Genomic DNA, 16717 nt, shown 5'->3' on the forward strand with positions numbered 1-16717 from the left:
TGGCGATGACGATGCGTCTCGCTCGCTGCTAAAAATGCAGCGGACGTTAAACAGTTTGTACCTGTGGCTTCTGCAGCTTCGCCGCACAGACCCTAATAATATAGCAACGGCACCGGATCAACAACAATCAGCTGCTTTATTTCCACAACAAATTGCCACCCCACATCGACATTTATTCTGCGTCTGGAATGCTCTCTAAAACAAGTACAAGGGCTGCTCGTGATTAATCGGTTCAGAAAAACGACCCCCTCTTATTATTCCTGGCAGAGTGTAAACAACCACTGCTTTGACAAGCCTCCCATTTTGCCCCGCACGCTCAAGGGTATCGGCACAGTTCAACCGCTGTCAGAATGGAGTGTTTGTTGCTGCACAATGGTGGAATGAGAGAGGGAGGCAGAAAGGGAGAGGGGGAAACCGAGCATGAGTAGTAGAGCGACAGCAAGACAGACAGCCAGCCACCCTGTTAAGTCGCTCTCTTGTTTCAGCCGTCTTATCAATCACCGTTTTGTTCTTTTTGTGGCATTTTACGTGGTCCACTCGGATGCAGGGACACTCTAGCGGAGTCTGGTAAAGGTCCTGGAAGTGAGTGGGACACTATTTAGCTTTGCTGACCTCCCTTGCTTTTTGAAGACATGGAAAAGATGCAAGGGATACAATCCAAGGTAGTTAAATGCGGTTTAAGTGGATCTAGTAAGTCACCTATACAAGAGTCTTCAAACAAAAACAAATCATCAGTCACAATCTGAAGTCCAGAGCTGACTGTCACAAACATGAAGGGAAAACATGTCTTCCCTTCAAAGATGCCACAGAGCCAGCTGTAGCTGCTGCAGTTCCCTATGTCACTCATAAACGTGCATCTTCCTTCTCAGTCACACGTGCGCACACAAACACACTGACACTGCCGTACACGCCTGATGATAAATGACTAAGAGTTGGTGTATGTTTTCAACTGCCCCACATACAAAGCCCGTGCGCGCCTAATTTGATACTTATTCCATGAAATAGTCATGTTGGGGGAAAATGGATGTGGATAGAGACAGACAGTCCCATACATCATTCTAATTATTCTTTAATAAACCTCTTTTAAGCCGGGGAGTGGCTCGCAGGTCACTACTGCCACCTAGGGTTTACAAGTGGAAGGACAACCCCTCAGAGCGTAAGGACGATATCCATGTACATTTAAACAAGAATGAATCCCACTAAGTGCCAAAGATTAATCAAAGACAAAAGGAGAATGAAAGGTGGAAGAGGGCAAAAGAGACTCGGAAAGATAATTGAGAATATCAGACTGTATGTATTCTCCTCTATCATTTACCCTAGAAAATTCAATCATGAAGGGATGAAAATTATTTGGAGAGCACAGGTAGCAAGTAAATTCCTCTTTAATCACTCTGAATACACAATAATGTTCGAGTCGGCTGTAGCAGGTGTTAGGAAACACTTCTGAAATTTCCTCAGGAAATATGTGAAAGGCAGGCTAACCTCTAAATCCATCCTCTAAGAGTAGCCGGAAAACATCTCTACTCTTTACACTTTTATGAAAGGCTATAAGAACATTACATTTTTACCTCATTCTCCACAGATTAAATAGAATTTCTACTGGAAATCTGAACAAGTGTGAGCCACTATTTATTCCACCCAAGGCATTAGCAGTATTTCCTCAGATCCAACTCATTTGGTGTCTGTATGTGGTTGGAAAATAGGAAAGTGTGAAAACTATCGATGTGTTTGTCTCTGTGCATCTGTTTACAGTTGCCAATGCAGATTACTTCCCACAAACACGCCAAAGAAAAAGGAAGTCTGGATTACGTTGGCTCTGATGGGCTGGAAGGACAAACCAAAACTCATCTTGAAACAATCCGAGACACAAAGCACACAAAGAGGGGAAAGTTGCAGGAAGGGGTGAGGGGAAGGGTGAAAAATCGCCACCCATGGGGAAGCAGCCCAGCTGCAGACTGTTGGTCTGTTTTTGTAATGGCCAGTCACACATACAAACACACAAACAGCCCGTGACGAGCAAGCCCGTGCCACAGTTTGCCTAACCACGCCCGCCTCATTAGCTGCCAATCATTTTGCACGGCGGTCCTAAAAAGGGGGACAGGACACGAAGAAAGAGCACATGAGATGGATGAGGGGATGGTAGTGAAATTGTTGCCGTCAACAATCAAGCTGCCTTTGTGCAACGCTATCTTAACATGACACATAAAACGCAGTGAAAGTCGCCCAGCTTCTTCCTTCTCTCTTCCTGAATAGGCCCGTGTGTGTTTCAGAAGAGTAAAACCTGCCAACCTCACTGAATAAAAGCAAGACTATGGGCTGGAGTCGGTAAGCAGATGAGGGTAGCGTACCACACACTACAGAGGGCTATTCCCAGAGGGGCAAAGACCATTCATCCAGACACACACGCACAGACACACACGCGGACAGGGAGTAGAAGATTTACACAAAATCGCAGACACATCCTCGGCTGTATCTCTCATGATGTGTTTAACGTCCAGCCGAACACAGTACAGTACCAAACACTGCAAACATTCACACAGTGCAAATCAAATTTAGACACGCTAACTTACATTCACTTCTGCACACACACACACAGACACAAGCACACCGTCACATGCTGACTGTAGCCCTAACAAGCAGGCCGACCAGCCTCTAAGCTGCCTGGAGCCCGGCACTAGAGAGACAGCTTCGCGGGGACCGGGGAGGTTTCTAATTATTCATGCTCACTACAAGCACTTGTTTCTTCTTATTTAGAGTTGACCAGCTGGAGCTTTTTTATGCTGCATGTGGGGAAACAGCTTAAAAAATGAAGTGAGCCAGAGCCTGTAATGAGGCTGGGCCTCAGTTCACTGGTCCTTGTGCTGGGGGTCCGCGGGTACCCATCAGGACCTCGTGAGAACGCTAAATTGCGCTCTTTGTCAGATTCTGTTTCAGGGGTGGAAAATTTAAGGCAATAGTTTTGTGTGTGTGTGTATACGTCTTGTCCTCTCCCATTTTTATATTTTTCTCTGTAAATTTGAAACTATTTGTCATGCCAGCTTACAGGCCACGGGCCCTAAAGAGGCTGCAGGGTCGAGGGGTGCGGGGCCGTAATATTGTCCCGCTGCTGCATTTCCCCAACAAGTAAATGCACTCCTTACACCTGACGCTGGATTTTTTGAAGCTTGCTGGTTCCTTTGGCCTGTATAGTGCCATCTGATAACACCACTACATGCTAATAGAATTCATGAGCTTGTGCCACGAGGCAACTACTGAGCTAAACAGAACACGTGCAGCGATTTTTACTTTTCTCCTGGTTTGCTTCGTTTTTTTGTTTGTTTTTTTTCTGGGTTTTTTGCTTTTAAAAGAGAAAGAAAACACTCAATGAACCGCTAAGAGCAAAAGCCTTGGCCTTGACGATAGAAACTACAGTCTAGGCAGAGAGGCGTGTTTGAATGCGTGCTTGGATATGCAAGTGAGTGTGTGTGCGCGCACTTGAGTGTGCGCCTGCATGAAGCAAAGATCACGGCTCAATGAAACGCCTTTCCTATACGAAACACAGATGCTGTCTGGGCTGGTTTAATGAAAGTGAATATCTCAGGTTACGCCATTTGAGCAAGTGCGTGTATGTGTGTGTGTCTTTGTGCGTGTGTGTGTGCCTATGTAGTGCTGATGTTTTGAATGTCAATAGGAGGTAAAACCTGTGTTGAAAACTCTGCTGAATTAAGACAAGGATCGCACAAAAGCCTGTCTCTCTCCCTCGCTCTCGTTTTTAGCTTCCCGTCTCCCCTTTCTCGTTTTGCTTTGAGCACAATGCGCCTTCTTTGATGGCTGGCCGTGGTTTGAGACTCATCACCCCCTTGCCTTTTCTCTACTCACCGGTGTGACAAGCTACTTAGCAGGTGTCTGCAGGTCTGTGGAGTGTCCCTCTTTATTCCTCTGTGTTTGTTATCAGTATATTTCCAATGATATCTCTGTGCTTGTGTCCACTTACAAAGAGATAGTGTACTGCATCACAGAGGGTTTTTCCTTTTTTTGCAGTTGCAACAAAGAGGCAAATGCATCCTCTAACACAGGAGTTTGGAGCCTTATTTTGAATATCACGCTGCCCCACTGAAAAAAACCCTCGTGTCTCCTTTCTGAAGGTATAATTGGAGGATGTGAAACACAGCCTTTTTCTTCTTCCCTCTCCATCCTCCTACACGCTCTCAAAAACAGCTGACAAAAACACAAACGCAAAGAACAGGGATAATATGATCTGACAGTTTCTTGTATATGATACCATCTAGCTTTCACGTATCCAACTGGCTTTTGAGTCTACGCAGGTTGAACATTCATTTCCTGGTTGTGAGTTTGCATGTCCGACAACCAACTCTGACATTTAAAAGAGCAAGAGAGGACAGTGTCGGAACAGCAGTCTGGGTGAAGCCCCAACGAAGCATGGCACGTGTAATTCACAGTGACACCAACAAGGAAACCTGAGTGGTGGGCGTCCACAAATCCAGAACAAACCCGTAAGACCTAGATTGTGGTTCAATTTAATTTCTACTGTTTCGTATCGACTCGAGGGCAGGAAGAAAACAGAAAGTTAAAACAAATGGTGAAATGGGCTGAAATAGATTCAGTTTACTACAAAATGTTGCAAAGCGATCTGCTGAAAAATTAAATTTAGACCTGAGGGCTTGCCATAGGGTACCGTTTGTGGAAACCAGCCTATGGGCCCGCCTGCTTGTTGCGTCCCTGCTGAATAGCAACGAACGTCGACGTGGTAATAAAGTTATTTTCAATCTTGACAGTGTACGCAGTGAGGATTTGAGAGGGGGTCTCTTTGCTAGCAACTATCCCCTGACTAATCAGTTGAATTTGGGAAATAAATTATTGTTGCTGTAAATGTTGCGTGAAAGAGAAGCAGGGTTGTGTGTGTGCGTGTGTGCGTGGGATGTTAATTGATGAGACTTATAGAGAGCTGCTAGTAGCACAGGGGGGATCATTACTGCTGGAGTGGAACAACTGCATTCACGGCTGTTTGCTATGTCTCATACACACACACACACACACACACACACACACACACACACACACACACACACACACACACACGAAATGCTCACAAATGCTGTCACGGTGCACCAGCAGTCAAAAGGAACACCATCCTCTTGCTCTCTCTTGTACATCCTTTTGTCTTATACTGCAACTGCTCAGCTACACAAGAAATGTCACGTAGGGTAATAATAGCACCCTAATTCCAAAATGATAGAAAATGCCAGCACCTGAAAATACCAACCAACTATCAAATGTCACTTTGTTTCTCCAAAATCTCAGAAAAATACCTAAAAATGTTATTTTGGGTTGGCATGATGGGGGGAAGAAACCCCAAACAATTATCCCCAAGGCATTTCCCCATCCTCGAGTCAATTTGTGGGATGGGGGTGGAGGTGCAGCCACTTTGGGTTAAAGGATTTAGGTCACACTTTAACTCACTTGCTGACATCAGAGCAGTGAGATAGAAATCCTGGAGTGGAATCTGAATTTGACTCAATCTCCTGCGTGCCTGACACTCGAGAGACTGACACTTGAAGAATTACTAGTCAACCTGCTATTCTGGCCTATATTTTAAAGCCTGCAGGGGGGTATGGGGTGGGGTGTCTTTATCGTGTCTTATAGGCTGCTGTATATTCATGCATTTCTGTATGCATCTATGGGTGTGCATGAATGCCCGCATGCGTGTAATCAAGCGTGCATGGCTGCGATTGTGTGAGTTCCTTTCATTTTACAAGAGTCTCTCCGTGTGTTCGGAGGCGCGTAAACACGTACTGCAGACCGTGCGGGTGTTTGTGTGTGGGGACCAGAGCGTGTGGGCACAAATCAGTGTGTGTTTATGCTTTCTGTCAGTGTGCGGTAACGTCTCCCTGTCTCCTGCTTATACCACATTACATCAGTCTGGAGCCGCTGTCACTTCAGTAGCAGCGCAGACAGGTGAGACTTTACAGAAACGTTAGAAATCACAGAAGACAGAATACAAGTGTACCTTCACTCTTTGTTGAAAGTGTTTTTAAAATAGCACACACAAATAGTAGCTTAGCATGACATACTAACAGTATACAGAAAAATAGTAATAGTAGTCTAGAAATTAAATATCTCAAATTATCTAGTGAAATTACGCCTCCAAAATATATTCTAGCTTTTGAGAGAAACACACTTCTCCAATTTAACCAGCTTTACACACACATGCATGCTGTACATATACTGTAGATAAACAGAATTATACCTCCAATAGCCAGGGTTTGAGTTTGCGGTCCAGAATAATGTCAAAGCCCAGGACCTCGAAGCAGACGCTGTCACTCCCCGGTGGCTGGCCAGGGCGACACATGCGGTAGGCGTGCAGCACGTGGGGCTCAGCTACTATTAATGTCTTCACCACCAGCTCCTGGCAAGACAGACACACAAAGCCAGAGAGAATCAGCCAGCTGCATTTACAAAGAGAACTCAATTGTACTTTTTTCTTTAGTAGGTTTCGTTTATCCTAAGAAGCCATAGGCTGTGGGCTTCATAGCTGCTGATTAAAAGGTCTCCTTAATCAGGAAATGGTGAAATTAAAACTCTTTGCTTTAATTTCATTTTAAAACTGCAGATAAGGGATTGTACCTTTGTATTTAGGACAAAACTGACAACGAAGCAATGGTGACGGACACACTAGAAATGCAACCCACAGACATGCTCCACAGAGGCGCGAATGAAATGTTTATTTAATCCTGAACTCGAATGCGTTATAAAGACAGTCTGTCGGTTTAAAAGCTAAAGCCTTTTGAATTGCTCTCACACAGAGACTTTCACAAAAGTTGGTGGTGGTCCATCTCCGTTGCTTGTGGTGCCCAACCTGTGCGCATGTTTGTGCTTGCACCTATCTGTGCTGGCTGCTACCAGCCTGCCTACTCCCAGCGTGCAACTGGGGTAAACATGCTCAGTCTGACACACACACACACAAACACGTTGCACATAGCTTACCCTCACCAGTCAAGCCCCACACAGTGCTGCTGGCCTGCAGTTTGCCCAGTCCAGACTGACTGCTGGGTGCAGGAGAGGTGTATGGTGGTCTGGCCCTGGCCTGATAAGGCTGCACCCCCCTCTCCCTTTTCTATCTGTCTGTCGCTCACACACCTCCAACCATATGACAATCCATCCACCCGTCTGACCCCACAGGCTGCCCTGCACAAACACCTGGTCCCACTACCACTGTTTATGCCCAGAGTCCCCAGCAGTGGCTGGTGTATGCACACGCGTGTGTGTCCTTTGTCCCTGCCCACATCACCTCCCTCCTTATCCTGAGCCCCCAGCACTGGCCACTGCCTCGCACCTTATGTGTGTGGATGCGTGCCTGTATCTTGCTAGCTTTGAGCTAGAATGGTTTAGCCTGCTTCTTTTTAAATCATTTTATTCATTTTTGTTTTTGTAATCTTTATATTTATCCAAATACCAAATTAATACACAAGTTATTTTTTTTCATGTTTCGATCTGTGGCTTCCTTTGTTAAATTTACGTAACAGTATCACTGGATTAAACGAGGCACATTAAAAATAAAAAATCAAAAGGAAATATTCTAAAATGCAATAAAGGAAAATACTGAGTATATGGAGAATAAATACTGCATTACTCTGTCAGTGATGTATTATTCTGTCAAGGAAACTAATGCATAAAAACATGAGAATTTTTACATATGAACAAACGTATCTTTAGATGTTGGAAAAAGTCTAAAATGCAGTTTCAGATTTTTTCGTTTTTATTTATTTATTTTCGCCTCAGTGTGTGTGTGTAAATATAAAAATATAAAATCCATAACTAGCTCATTTGTAGTCAGACGCTGTTTTCAAAATGACCCCTGTGGTGGACCACCAGGTGGCTCCACTCACACCCGGTGTGAGGGGAAGTGAGAGGGTTGGGCTTTTGGCGCCTTGAGTGTTGAGTTGTGTGAAGCCGAGATTAAAGTTGAAGTAAAATATTGAGATCTCTCGTGTTATCCTTTCATACCTCCACATTGGTGACACCTGGGGCGAACATGCTAAGGTCCGAAGAGGAAGTCAGCTCCTGCCTGGAAGCATCGGCGGCTGCCGGACTGCCACCTCGGCCTACAGCTGCTTTTGCTGCTAGCTTGCGACTATAGAGCGCCTGGGCATTGTGCAGCGTTCGTTATCCCATTTCCCACATCCAGGATTTTTCCGCCCCAAAACTTGATTCTGTTCATCTGAAACGTAGCGTTTTCATCCAGGTGACTTCTGAAGAAGTACGTGAAAAGGAAAAGATCACCTCTGAATCGAGGAGGGGGGCTGAGGGTACATCGTTCAACGTGTTACAATGCTGTGAGTGCAGCCATTCTCCAACTCTCTGTGAATGGTACTCATGGCCATTGATCAGTGGGCTTTGATCAGTGGGCTTTGATCAATGAGCTTTGATTAGTGGTTGTTGATCAGTGGTCACGATTTGCATATTAATGATCAAGAAACTGACCTCACAGCCCATTAATCATGCGACGTTTCCATCAGCCGCCCACGCTCGGTGGTTCCCGTTTCATGGTGTTGTTGCGTTTTTGAATCGGCGCATGCTCTATCACACCCGGGGGTCCGGGCCTCAGCTCCAAGTTTGTTTGGGCAGGCCTTCGCAAATCTGTGTAGGAATGGGCAGTGGCGTGCGTTTCATGCCAGCGCGCAAAGGTCCATAGACACACTAAGGCACCCCTTGCGCCATTCCTCATCCCTGGCAAACGTTTTGATCATGTGCATTTTGATCTGATGGGTCCCCTACCACAAGGTTACAAGCTACTGTACCACCTGGTGGCCAGAGGCGGTCCCCCTGTCATCCAGGACCGCGGCGGTGGTGGCCAGGGCATTTTTGTCAACTTGGGTTTCGCGTTTCCCCAGCTGACATTACCTCTGACAGAGGCCCCAGTTTGTTTCGGAGCTTTGGGCTGCCATGGCTGATGGCCTGGAGGTCGGGATCCACTGCACCACTGCATACAACCCGCAAGCTAACAGGATGTGTGAGCGGTTCCACAGGTTGCTTAAGGCTGCGCTCCATGCTTCTCTAACAGGTGGCAACTGGGTTGACTCCCTACCATGGGTTTTGTGGGGGCTGCGGTTAAGGAGGATCTTGGTGCTTCCAAGGCTGAACTGGTTCTTGGTCAGCCCCTCTGTGTTCCCAGGGAATTCTTGCCCGAGAAACCCCCCAGCCGATCCCCCACTCCTTCAAGTGGACTTGGCTCACATTCCTAGTCCAGTGCACCATTGCCTGCCTGACACCTTTGACCCAAAGACTTTAGAAACTTCTAAGTTTGTTTTTGTCAGGCACGATGCCCAAAGGACACCACTGCATCTGCTGTATGACGGCCAGTTCAGGGTCCTCGAATCGAGTCAGAAGCATTTTGTTTGAGACTTCGGGGGTTGTAGGGAGACTGTATGTGTTGATAGACTTAAACATGCACCTAGCGGGGCCTGGCGCCTGTTGCTCGGTCAGGCCTCCTCCGGGGTGCGGGGGGCACTCAGGCCTCCGGCCTCTGGGCCTGCGGCTCGGTTCACTCTGGCACAGCTGGCTGCCGGCAGAGCCGGCGGGCACGCCGGTGCAGCCCCCTCTAGCTTCTGCTCGGTGGCTACTGGGTGACGCCTCGTCTGGGGATCCTCAGCCCTACCCAGGAGGGTGGCACGGATGCCCCTCCGGTTGTCCTCCTTGGGCTCTCGCACTGTGGGGCCTCTGGATTAGAGGTCTGCATTCCCGCGGCTGTCCCGCGGGAGCCGCGGGACCCGACCAGATTTCTTGCGGCGCGGGAATAAATTTCCAAATAAAATGCGGTAGCGGTCGGTAACTCTGGTGTAATTTGAACGGGAGCGGGCGGTCTGAAAATATAGCGTGCCCGACATTTTTTCGGAACAGCATATCTGTGATTTCCTCATTCTAATTGAGCACTGGTACAGCCAGTGCTCACGCCTGTTACACGCACTGAGCGCATGGATCAGTGCTTTTTGCAGTAGGCCACAATGCTGTATTCGTTTTTATTTATTTTATTTTTGCAACACGTTTTCCATGTTAAAAGATAAATGTTGCATGTTGACAGATAAATGCATCTTGTTTAAGAAAAATAAATACAATCATTGCACAACCTGCAGTTTTATCTGTTATCTCTATTTTTTGGTGGTACCCCATTTAAATGTGAGATTTTGGAAACCAGATCTAAATTTAGCGGGAACGGTCGGGTCGGGTAGAAAATTATTCTAAGCGGGCAGCGGGTGAACAAAGACTGAATATACAGCGGGAGCGGTCGGGTGCGGTACAAAACCTTGCGGGAGCAGGCGGGAGCGGGACTAAAAAAACATTCCCGCGCAGACCTCTACTCTGGATGTCTGGGGCCTGGATCTCCTCCATGCCTGCTTCATGCCCTGGGGGATGGGGCTATGGCTCTCTACATCCTCTTGCAGACCATTACATGTGGAAACCATCTGAATACAAGCGCGCTGATCCACACAGGTATGCACACGGGTGTTCACTGTTCGTAGACTTAAATTACACCTTTCTTGGCTGCTTCTTCAAAGCACATTGTGCGCTGTCGGTCCTGCGTGCTGCACAACAACATTGAATATTTAGTATTTACTGCTGTTTACACTTAGCTAGATTAATGCGATGGTGTTGTGTTTAGTATGTTGCTTTGGTTTTTTTTTGCTTGTTTTCTATTCTTTTTCTCTCAACAGGTGATCCAGGAGATTTTTTTCTCCCCCCCTTTCTCACTGTCCCTCTCCCCTTCTGTTTTTCTTTTCCTTCCTCTTTCTCTCTCCCTTTCCTATCCCTCACTCATGTCTGTCCCATCTGTAACATCTGAAAATAAAATATAATAAATAATAAAAACAAAGGTCGATCAAATGGACCAGTACGGCAATGCCACGATGATCCATTTGGCAAAATAAATCCATTGGGTATCCTTGTTGGTCCTCAGACAACAATTCTGATGGCTAAAGAACCAAATGAGACAGGCAAAAAAAAAAAAAAAAAAAAAAAAACCCTGCACATGTTCTTGCAAACAAAATTCACATTTAAAAAAACAAAGCTACAGCTCTTCAGAAACCTAGGTCCCATACAGCACATCAATAATGCCTTCATACGAAAGAGATGTCAGTGTTTCACATAAAATAGAATATATATATCTATATATTAGGGGTGCAACGATACTCGTATCGATATTGAACCGTTCGATACAGTGCTTTCGGTTCTGTACGCATATGTATCAAACAATACAAAATTTTAAATTTATTTTTATCAACTTTCCTTCTGACTATGCTGTCTGTGTTGAGCGCTCAGTGGATCTGCGCTCGACAGTGCAGCCTAGGCGGAGTAGTCGAACGCAGATTCACTGAACGCGGGGCAAGCTAGCCAGACAGAAGTTAAGCTCTCCTTGCAACATGGACCTCCCGCACCCTCATTCAGATCTGACCTTTGGAACTATTTTGGTCTTCATGTGACGTATGACCCTGAAGGTAAGCGCGTCATGGACAAAAGTAAAACAGTATGTCGGATGTGCCACGCAATGTTCAATTACATGGGTGGGAGCTAGTGCGTTAGCGCATTTAGCTCGTTAACGTGTTGGCCGTCCAGCCCCACGCACAGGGCGATCCGCGGTAGCTCGTTAGCGGAGATTTGCCGTGTTGTGGCGTTAAGGTCATTTCAGATTAAGGCTGACAGCACTAGTGGGAACACAACGAATATGACTGCACATTTACTCCGACATCATCCTCGTGCAAAGACAAGTGGAAGCAGACAAAAACAACAAGCACGCATGCTACAAACTTTACCCGAGTCATTTAGACAGCTGTTAGCACAGGATTCTCCTTATGGGGACCTGATATGTTTAATGTGCTGCTGAGAATATAGCCCAGAAGAAGCGGATAGTATAGCTTTTATTTTGGAAAGAGACATTTCTCTGTAATAAACTCTCTTTTCCAAAGATGATCAGATAGATTTATTATTTTATTACTTTGTTGTTTCAGCAACATTACATTTAAAAACTGTACTTTTGAGTTAAAATATATATTTATAATTTTAATAAATGACAAATTAAAAAGGCATGAACATTTTTTTGTATCGAAAAAATATCGAACTGTGACACCAAAGTATGGAACCGAACCGTGAATTTTGTGTATCGTTGCACCCCTAGTATATATGTGTATATATATATATATGTGTATGTGTATATACATATATATATATGTGTATATACACATATATATATACATATATATGTATATATATATGTATATATGTACAATATTCTTAACCTGTACAGACAAATCTTTTGGCAAACACTCTCTGACTGCCTGACCATGAACACTGGCAGGAAGAGTCGGGGCAGCCTGCTAAGGTCTGCATGGTAACAAAATGTAAGAGGAGAGATGAAAAGAGAAGAAGAGGGGAGAGGGCGCAGAGAGCATAAATACAGAGTTGAAACAAAGCACAGTGTGTGAGTGCAAATGTACAGCACTAACACCAAAGTGGTGCAACTTCTGAAGAAAGCTCAGAGAAAAAGAGAAAGAAAAGAGAAAACAACACAGAGAGCAAGACGAGAGGTGGACGTTCTGGCTGAGTCAGGAGGTGACACGCAGTGTTACTAAAGGACAGAAAACAACCAAGAAAAACAAGAAAACTAAGTAAAATACAGGAAAGGAAATGTTAGTTCCTTCACCAAATGGAGCACATGGACACATCACACAATGTGGATATGAGACGGGAATAAAGAGGGGAGAAAAGAAAATGTTATCTAAACAACACATTTTCCCAGCAAGTAATGCGCATGCCACATGAACATGAAGAAACATTAAAATTAAAAAAAGAGGCAGTAAGGAGAAGAGAGAAAAGCTTTCCTTGAGTACAGAATAATAACCAAAGGGATTTCATTTTGGTTTTGAGTGGTGGTAGCATGAGAGCAGGCCGTAAAGCAGGGAACAAGTACTGAGGGACCACACAACTCAAATGATTATGGACAGCAGGACAAAGACTCAAGGTCAGGGATAAAAGAGAAAATAATACTGAATACTGAGCGCATGAAGAGAACCTAAAAAAAATGGGTCAAACAGAAAGGAGCAACTAAAAGAGTAGAAACAGAAAGATAAAAAGGCGCATGACCGGCATGGATGGATGTACAAATTTAAAAAAGAAGGAAAAAAAGAAAAATCAATGAGAAGGTGAAGGAATTTTACAAACAGACAATGATGAAAGAAAATGAACAAGGTTAAAGTGTTTGGATGAGCAGGGAGCAATGCCAAATCGGGAGAGCTCACCCTCCAGGAATGATGTTTCCACTGAGCTCTTCCTGGAGTTAAACAAGCTCACAGAATCACTGTCATAACAAATCATATCAAGCCGTAGCTCGTCCACTTGTGCATTGCGTGCAACCGGTGTTGTTAGCAGGAGCAGCATGTGTGTGTATACACACACATATATATGTGACAGCCTGCGTACAGATTACTTCTGAGGATGAAGTCATTCACTGTTTGCATTTGTGGAGTGTTTTGTTATCATACTCTACATCCTTGCTTTTGGAAGTGGACGTCAGGCGCAGCGCGTCTGAGTGTAACTGTATCTGTGTTTGCACGTGTTTTGGGTGGACTGCCCACGTACAGAGACGTCGCCCCAGAATTTGGCCACATCATAGTCATTGGTACGGAGGAACTCGGTGAACCAGCTGATGGACCTCTTGCTGCCTTTGTCCACCGTCTCATCTCGCTCAAAGTTCTCGTTGTGTTTGTTGACCGAGTAGTTGGTCAGATGCATGTAGAGCTGGCTCTGTGGAGAGAAAAGGGAACAATAAGAGGCTTTTTGCATTACACGTGTCTCTTTTACATAAGTAGCCTGATATAAATAAATATGCTCAAAACAAGCTTTGCCCTTTTCATTTATATGGAAGAATGCAGTATATCTGATGATAATTCGACTAAATGTGACTGCGGGATCCAGCGTTTGGAGTGAATAACAATAAAACTTCTTTTTACAAGCTCTAACAACCTGTTCAGGAGTGTTCGTGAATTTATACTACAGAGCACCAGCTCACAATATGGTGCAAAACATTTTCTCTAAAAGTAAAGTAGGTAAATAAGACTGAAGTAAAAATATTGCATGCTAGTCCCTTGGCAACTTGAGATGGTGGAATGAGTGTTATAGTAAAAGAAATAAAGAATATATCACTGTGTGAACTGGGAGATTATCAGTGATGTATTTCAGAAACGCTCCTTGGGTGATTTCCACTTATTCTCATGAGAATAAGTGGAAATCAAGCCAATAGCTCAATCTTACAATCACAGACCTGCAAAATCTTAAGAATATAAATCTGAGTTATAGTGCCCAATAGTGTATGGTTAAAATGTTTTATTGGATGGTTGTCTTTAACTTTTTGTATCCCTCTCTTTAAACACCATCCCTTACACCTGAAGACAATACATCCTTGTCCTTAGCCTACAAGGTAATAACCGCTGTGACCGCAGGCCACTCCAGCACCCGATGGCTGTCTGGAAGCCACTCTCTGTGGGATTAAACATCCATCTCCATGGCATGACTCACTCCATCATATGTCACAGACTAACACAACGCACGCTTCATGTCATGGGAGAGGTCCTGCATGTCTATGCGTGCACGTGCGTGCGTGCTCATATTTTAGATAAGTACCGTGCTTGATAGGAAGCGGTGATACAGGCATTACTCATGTAAATCTATTTACACACATTATGAGGCCGTGCCTTTCTTATGAGGACAAAAAGCAAGCACCCGTAACGTAAATCATTAAATTTAAGGTGAAGACAAGTTTTAAAGACGGGGTAAGGTTAGGTTAAGGCCAGGGCAGCGGTTAGGGCTTGGCAAATAGCAGTAATGGTTAAGACTAGAGCAAACCTACAGGAATGAGTGTAAGCCACCATAATGTCCTCTGAACTCACTGAGTGCGTGTCTGCGTGCGTGCACGTGTGTGTATGTGCGTATGTATCCCATCATCAGCAACAGACTGTGCTTCAGCAGGTGCAGAACCTCAAGGCAAACACGAGCGGCTTGATATTACAGGAGACATCTGGCATGTGGGCATTTGTGTGCATACAGTATGTCTGCATATTTTGCGTCCGTGTGTGTGCGTGTGTGTATGTGAACAATATCAGTTATTGCCAATTGTGGACTATTTATATGTGTGCATGCATGTTCTTATGTAAAGACAACACTGCTTCCAACCTTTGTTTCATCTGTTTTTAATCTGATTGTGCTGAGTTGCACGAGGCTATGGCTGCAGGTCATGGAAGTGCATAATAAATAAAATGTTAGCAGTGCATTACTGAATTTATAACACGCTGAGCACTATATATGTATTGTTTTCAGTAATATAAATGCACCACAGTGCCATGCACTTTTATCAAACTCAAGAAAAAGGCGCAGGTGTGTGTGAATACCTGCATAATAGTAGCTTCATTATTTGTCACTCACCAGGTTGGCTTCGCTGGGTGCATGGTACTTCTCTGTGCCCATACGAACGAGGCCGTCGTTGTAAAGGAAAATGCGGAGAGGGTCGCAGGAAGTGACGAGGATGTAGATCCGCAGGTCAAACTTGTAGCCCTCCATCAGGAAGGGCTTGTCTAGGTACTCCTGAACGATAAAGTGCTCCTGCGCTGGCAGCTTCTCACAGTTACGGATAAGTGAGATCCTGGATCGAGAGAAACTTTATTAATCCTCGGGGGGGAAATTATGGTGTCGTCAGCAGCATAATAAAATATGGCATAGTAAAGACAAAAAAGATAATTAAAAAAATGATAGATGGGAGCACAGCAGAGACCATGAACATGACTGATGACATTGGCACTGTCTTATATACATGTTGAAGGGAAAAAAAAGGAGGGGGGCAAACAAGATACAGATTTTATGTGTCTCAACACAATATTTCATTTCAAAGTCATCTGGAAAAGTTGGAGATATATGTCTGGCTTGCTGCAGATGCCAATACTAGTGGTACTTTCAATCTTCGCATGCCAAGAATAGCTTTAGCCTACTAATCAATAGATGTAGTTGGAAGGAGAAGATAACAGTATGTCCTTACTGAGCACAAAATGATTAGAAATACTTTTATAATAAAGGCATTTAGCATTAATAGCTGAGAGGGTCAGAGTCATGCCCTGATGGTATTCAGTGAGCCTCCACAGCCTTCAGTGAAAATATGTAAAAATGAGTCCAGTCTAGTTTGAACAGGACGAGCTGTCTGGCGCTACGACGCATTCGACCATCCAAAAATGCTGTTACTCTATTCATTAACTTGCCATCTAAACAGAACGGTTTGAGAAATGATTGCGCATGAAGCAGACAGGTACAGCGCAAATAATGGTTTGTCTGGGCCATAGCCGGCCAGCATCTGGAGATTATTGTGATTTTCTGTAGCCAAACTCCATTCAGTCTAAATGGCACAGTGCATCACATGTTCTAATAGGGTCATTTAGCCATGCGCAGGTTAATAGCAGCAGACAGTGCGCTCCGTTTTAACCTCCACTCTAATTCATTTGCTTTGGTCTCATGTCACTGGCACTCAGTTCTTATGAAGAGCAGACTGTTGCCGGCTGGACTTAAGATGTGTTTTATTAGTTTGTGTACGTCCACGTGGTTGTATGTGTGAGGGGACGACATTCGCAACAGTGTGCGCCTGTCTGAATGTGTGTGGTGTACATACGTGTGCAGTGCGGGTGAGGGGTCA

At 44.7% G+C, this 16717-nt stretch overlaps 1 protein-coding gene across 4 annotated transcripts in view; it reads right to left on the reverse strand.

Moving 5' to 3' along the window:
- Window positions 1–16717, reverse strand: part of ttll7 (tubulin tyrosine ligase-like family, member 7) — an 82118-nt gene that overhangs the window by 44484 nt on the left and 20917 nt on the right. For all 4 annotated transcript variants that reach the window (XM_026193852.1, XM_026193853.1, XM_026193851.1 and 1 more), the window contains exons 7-9: window positions 15466–15682; window positions 13627–13791; window positions 6248–6406 (exon numbers count right to left, since the gene is read on the reverse strand). In XM_026193852.1, the coding sequence (XP_026049637.1) occupies window positions 6248–6406; window positions 13627–13791; window positions 15466–15682 (541 nt within the window). The remainder of the gene's footprint in view (window positions 1–6247; window positions 6407–13626; window positions 13792–15465; window positions 15683–16717) is intronic.

Source organism: Astatotilapia calliptera, chromosome 15 (assembly GCF_900246225.1).
Source record: "Astatotilapia calliptera chromosome 15, fAstCal1.2, whole genome shotgun sequence".
Lineage (NCBI taxonomy): Eukaryota > Metazoa > Chordata > Actinopteri > Cichliformes > Cichlidae > Astatotilapia > Astatotilapia calliptera.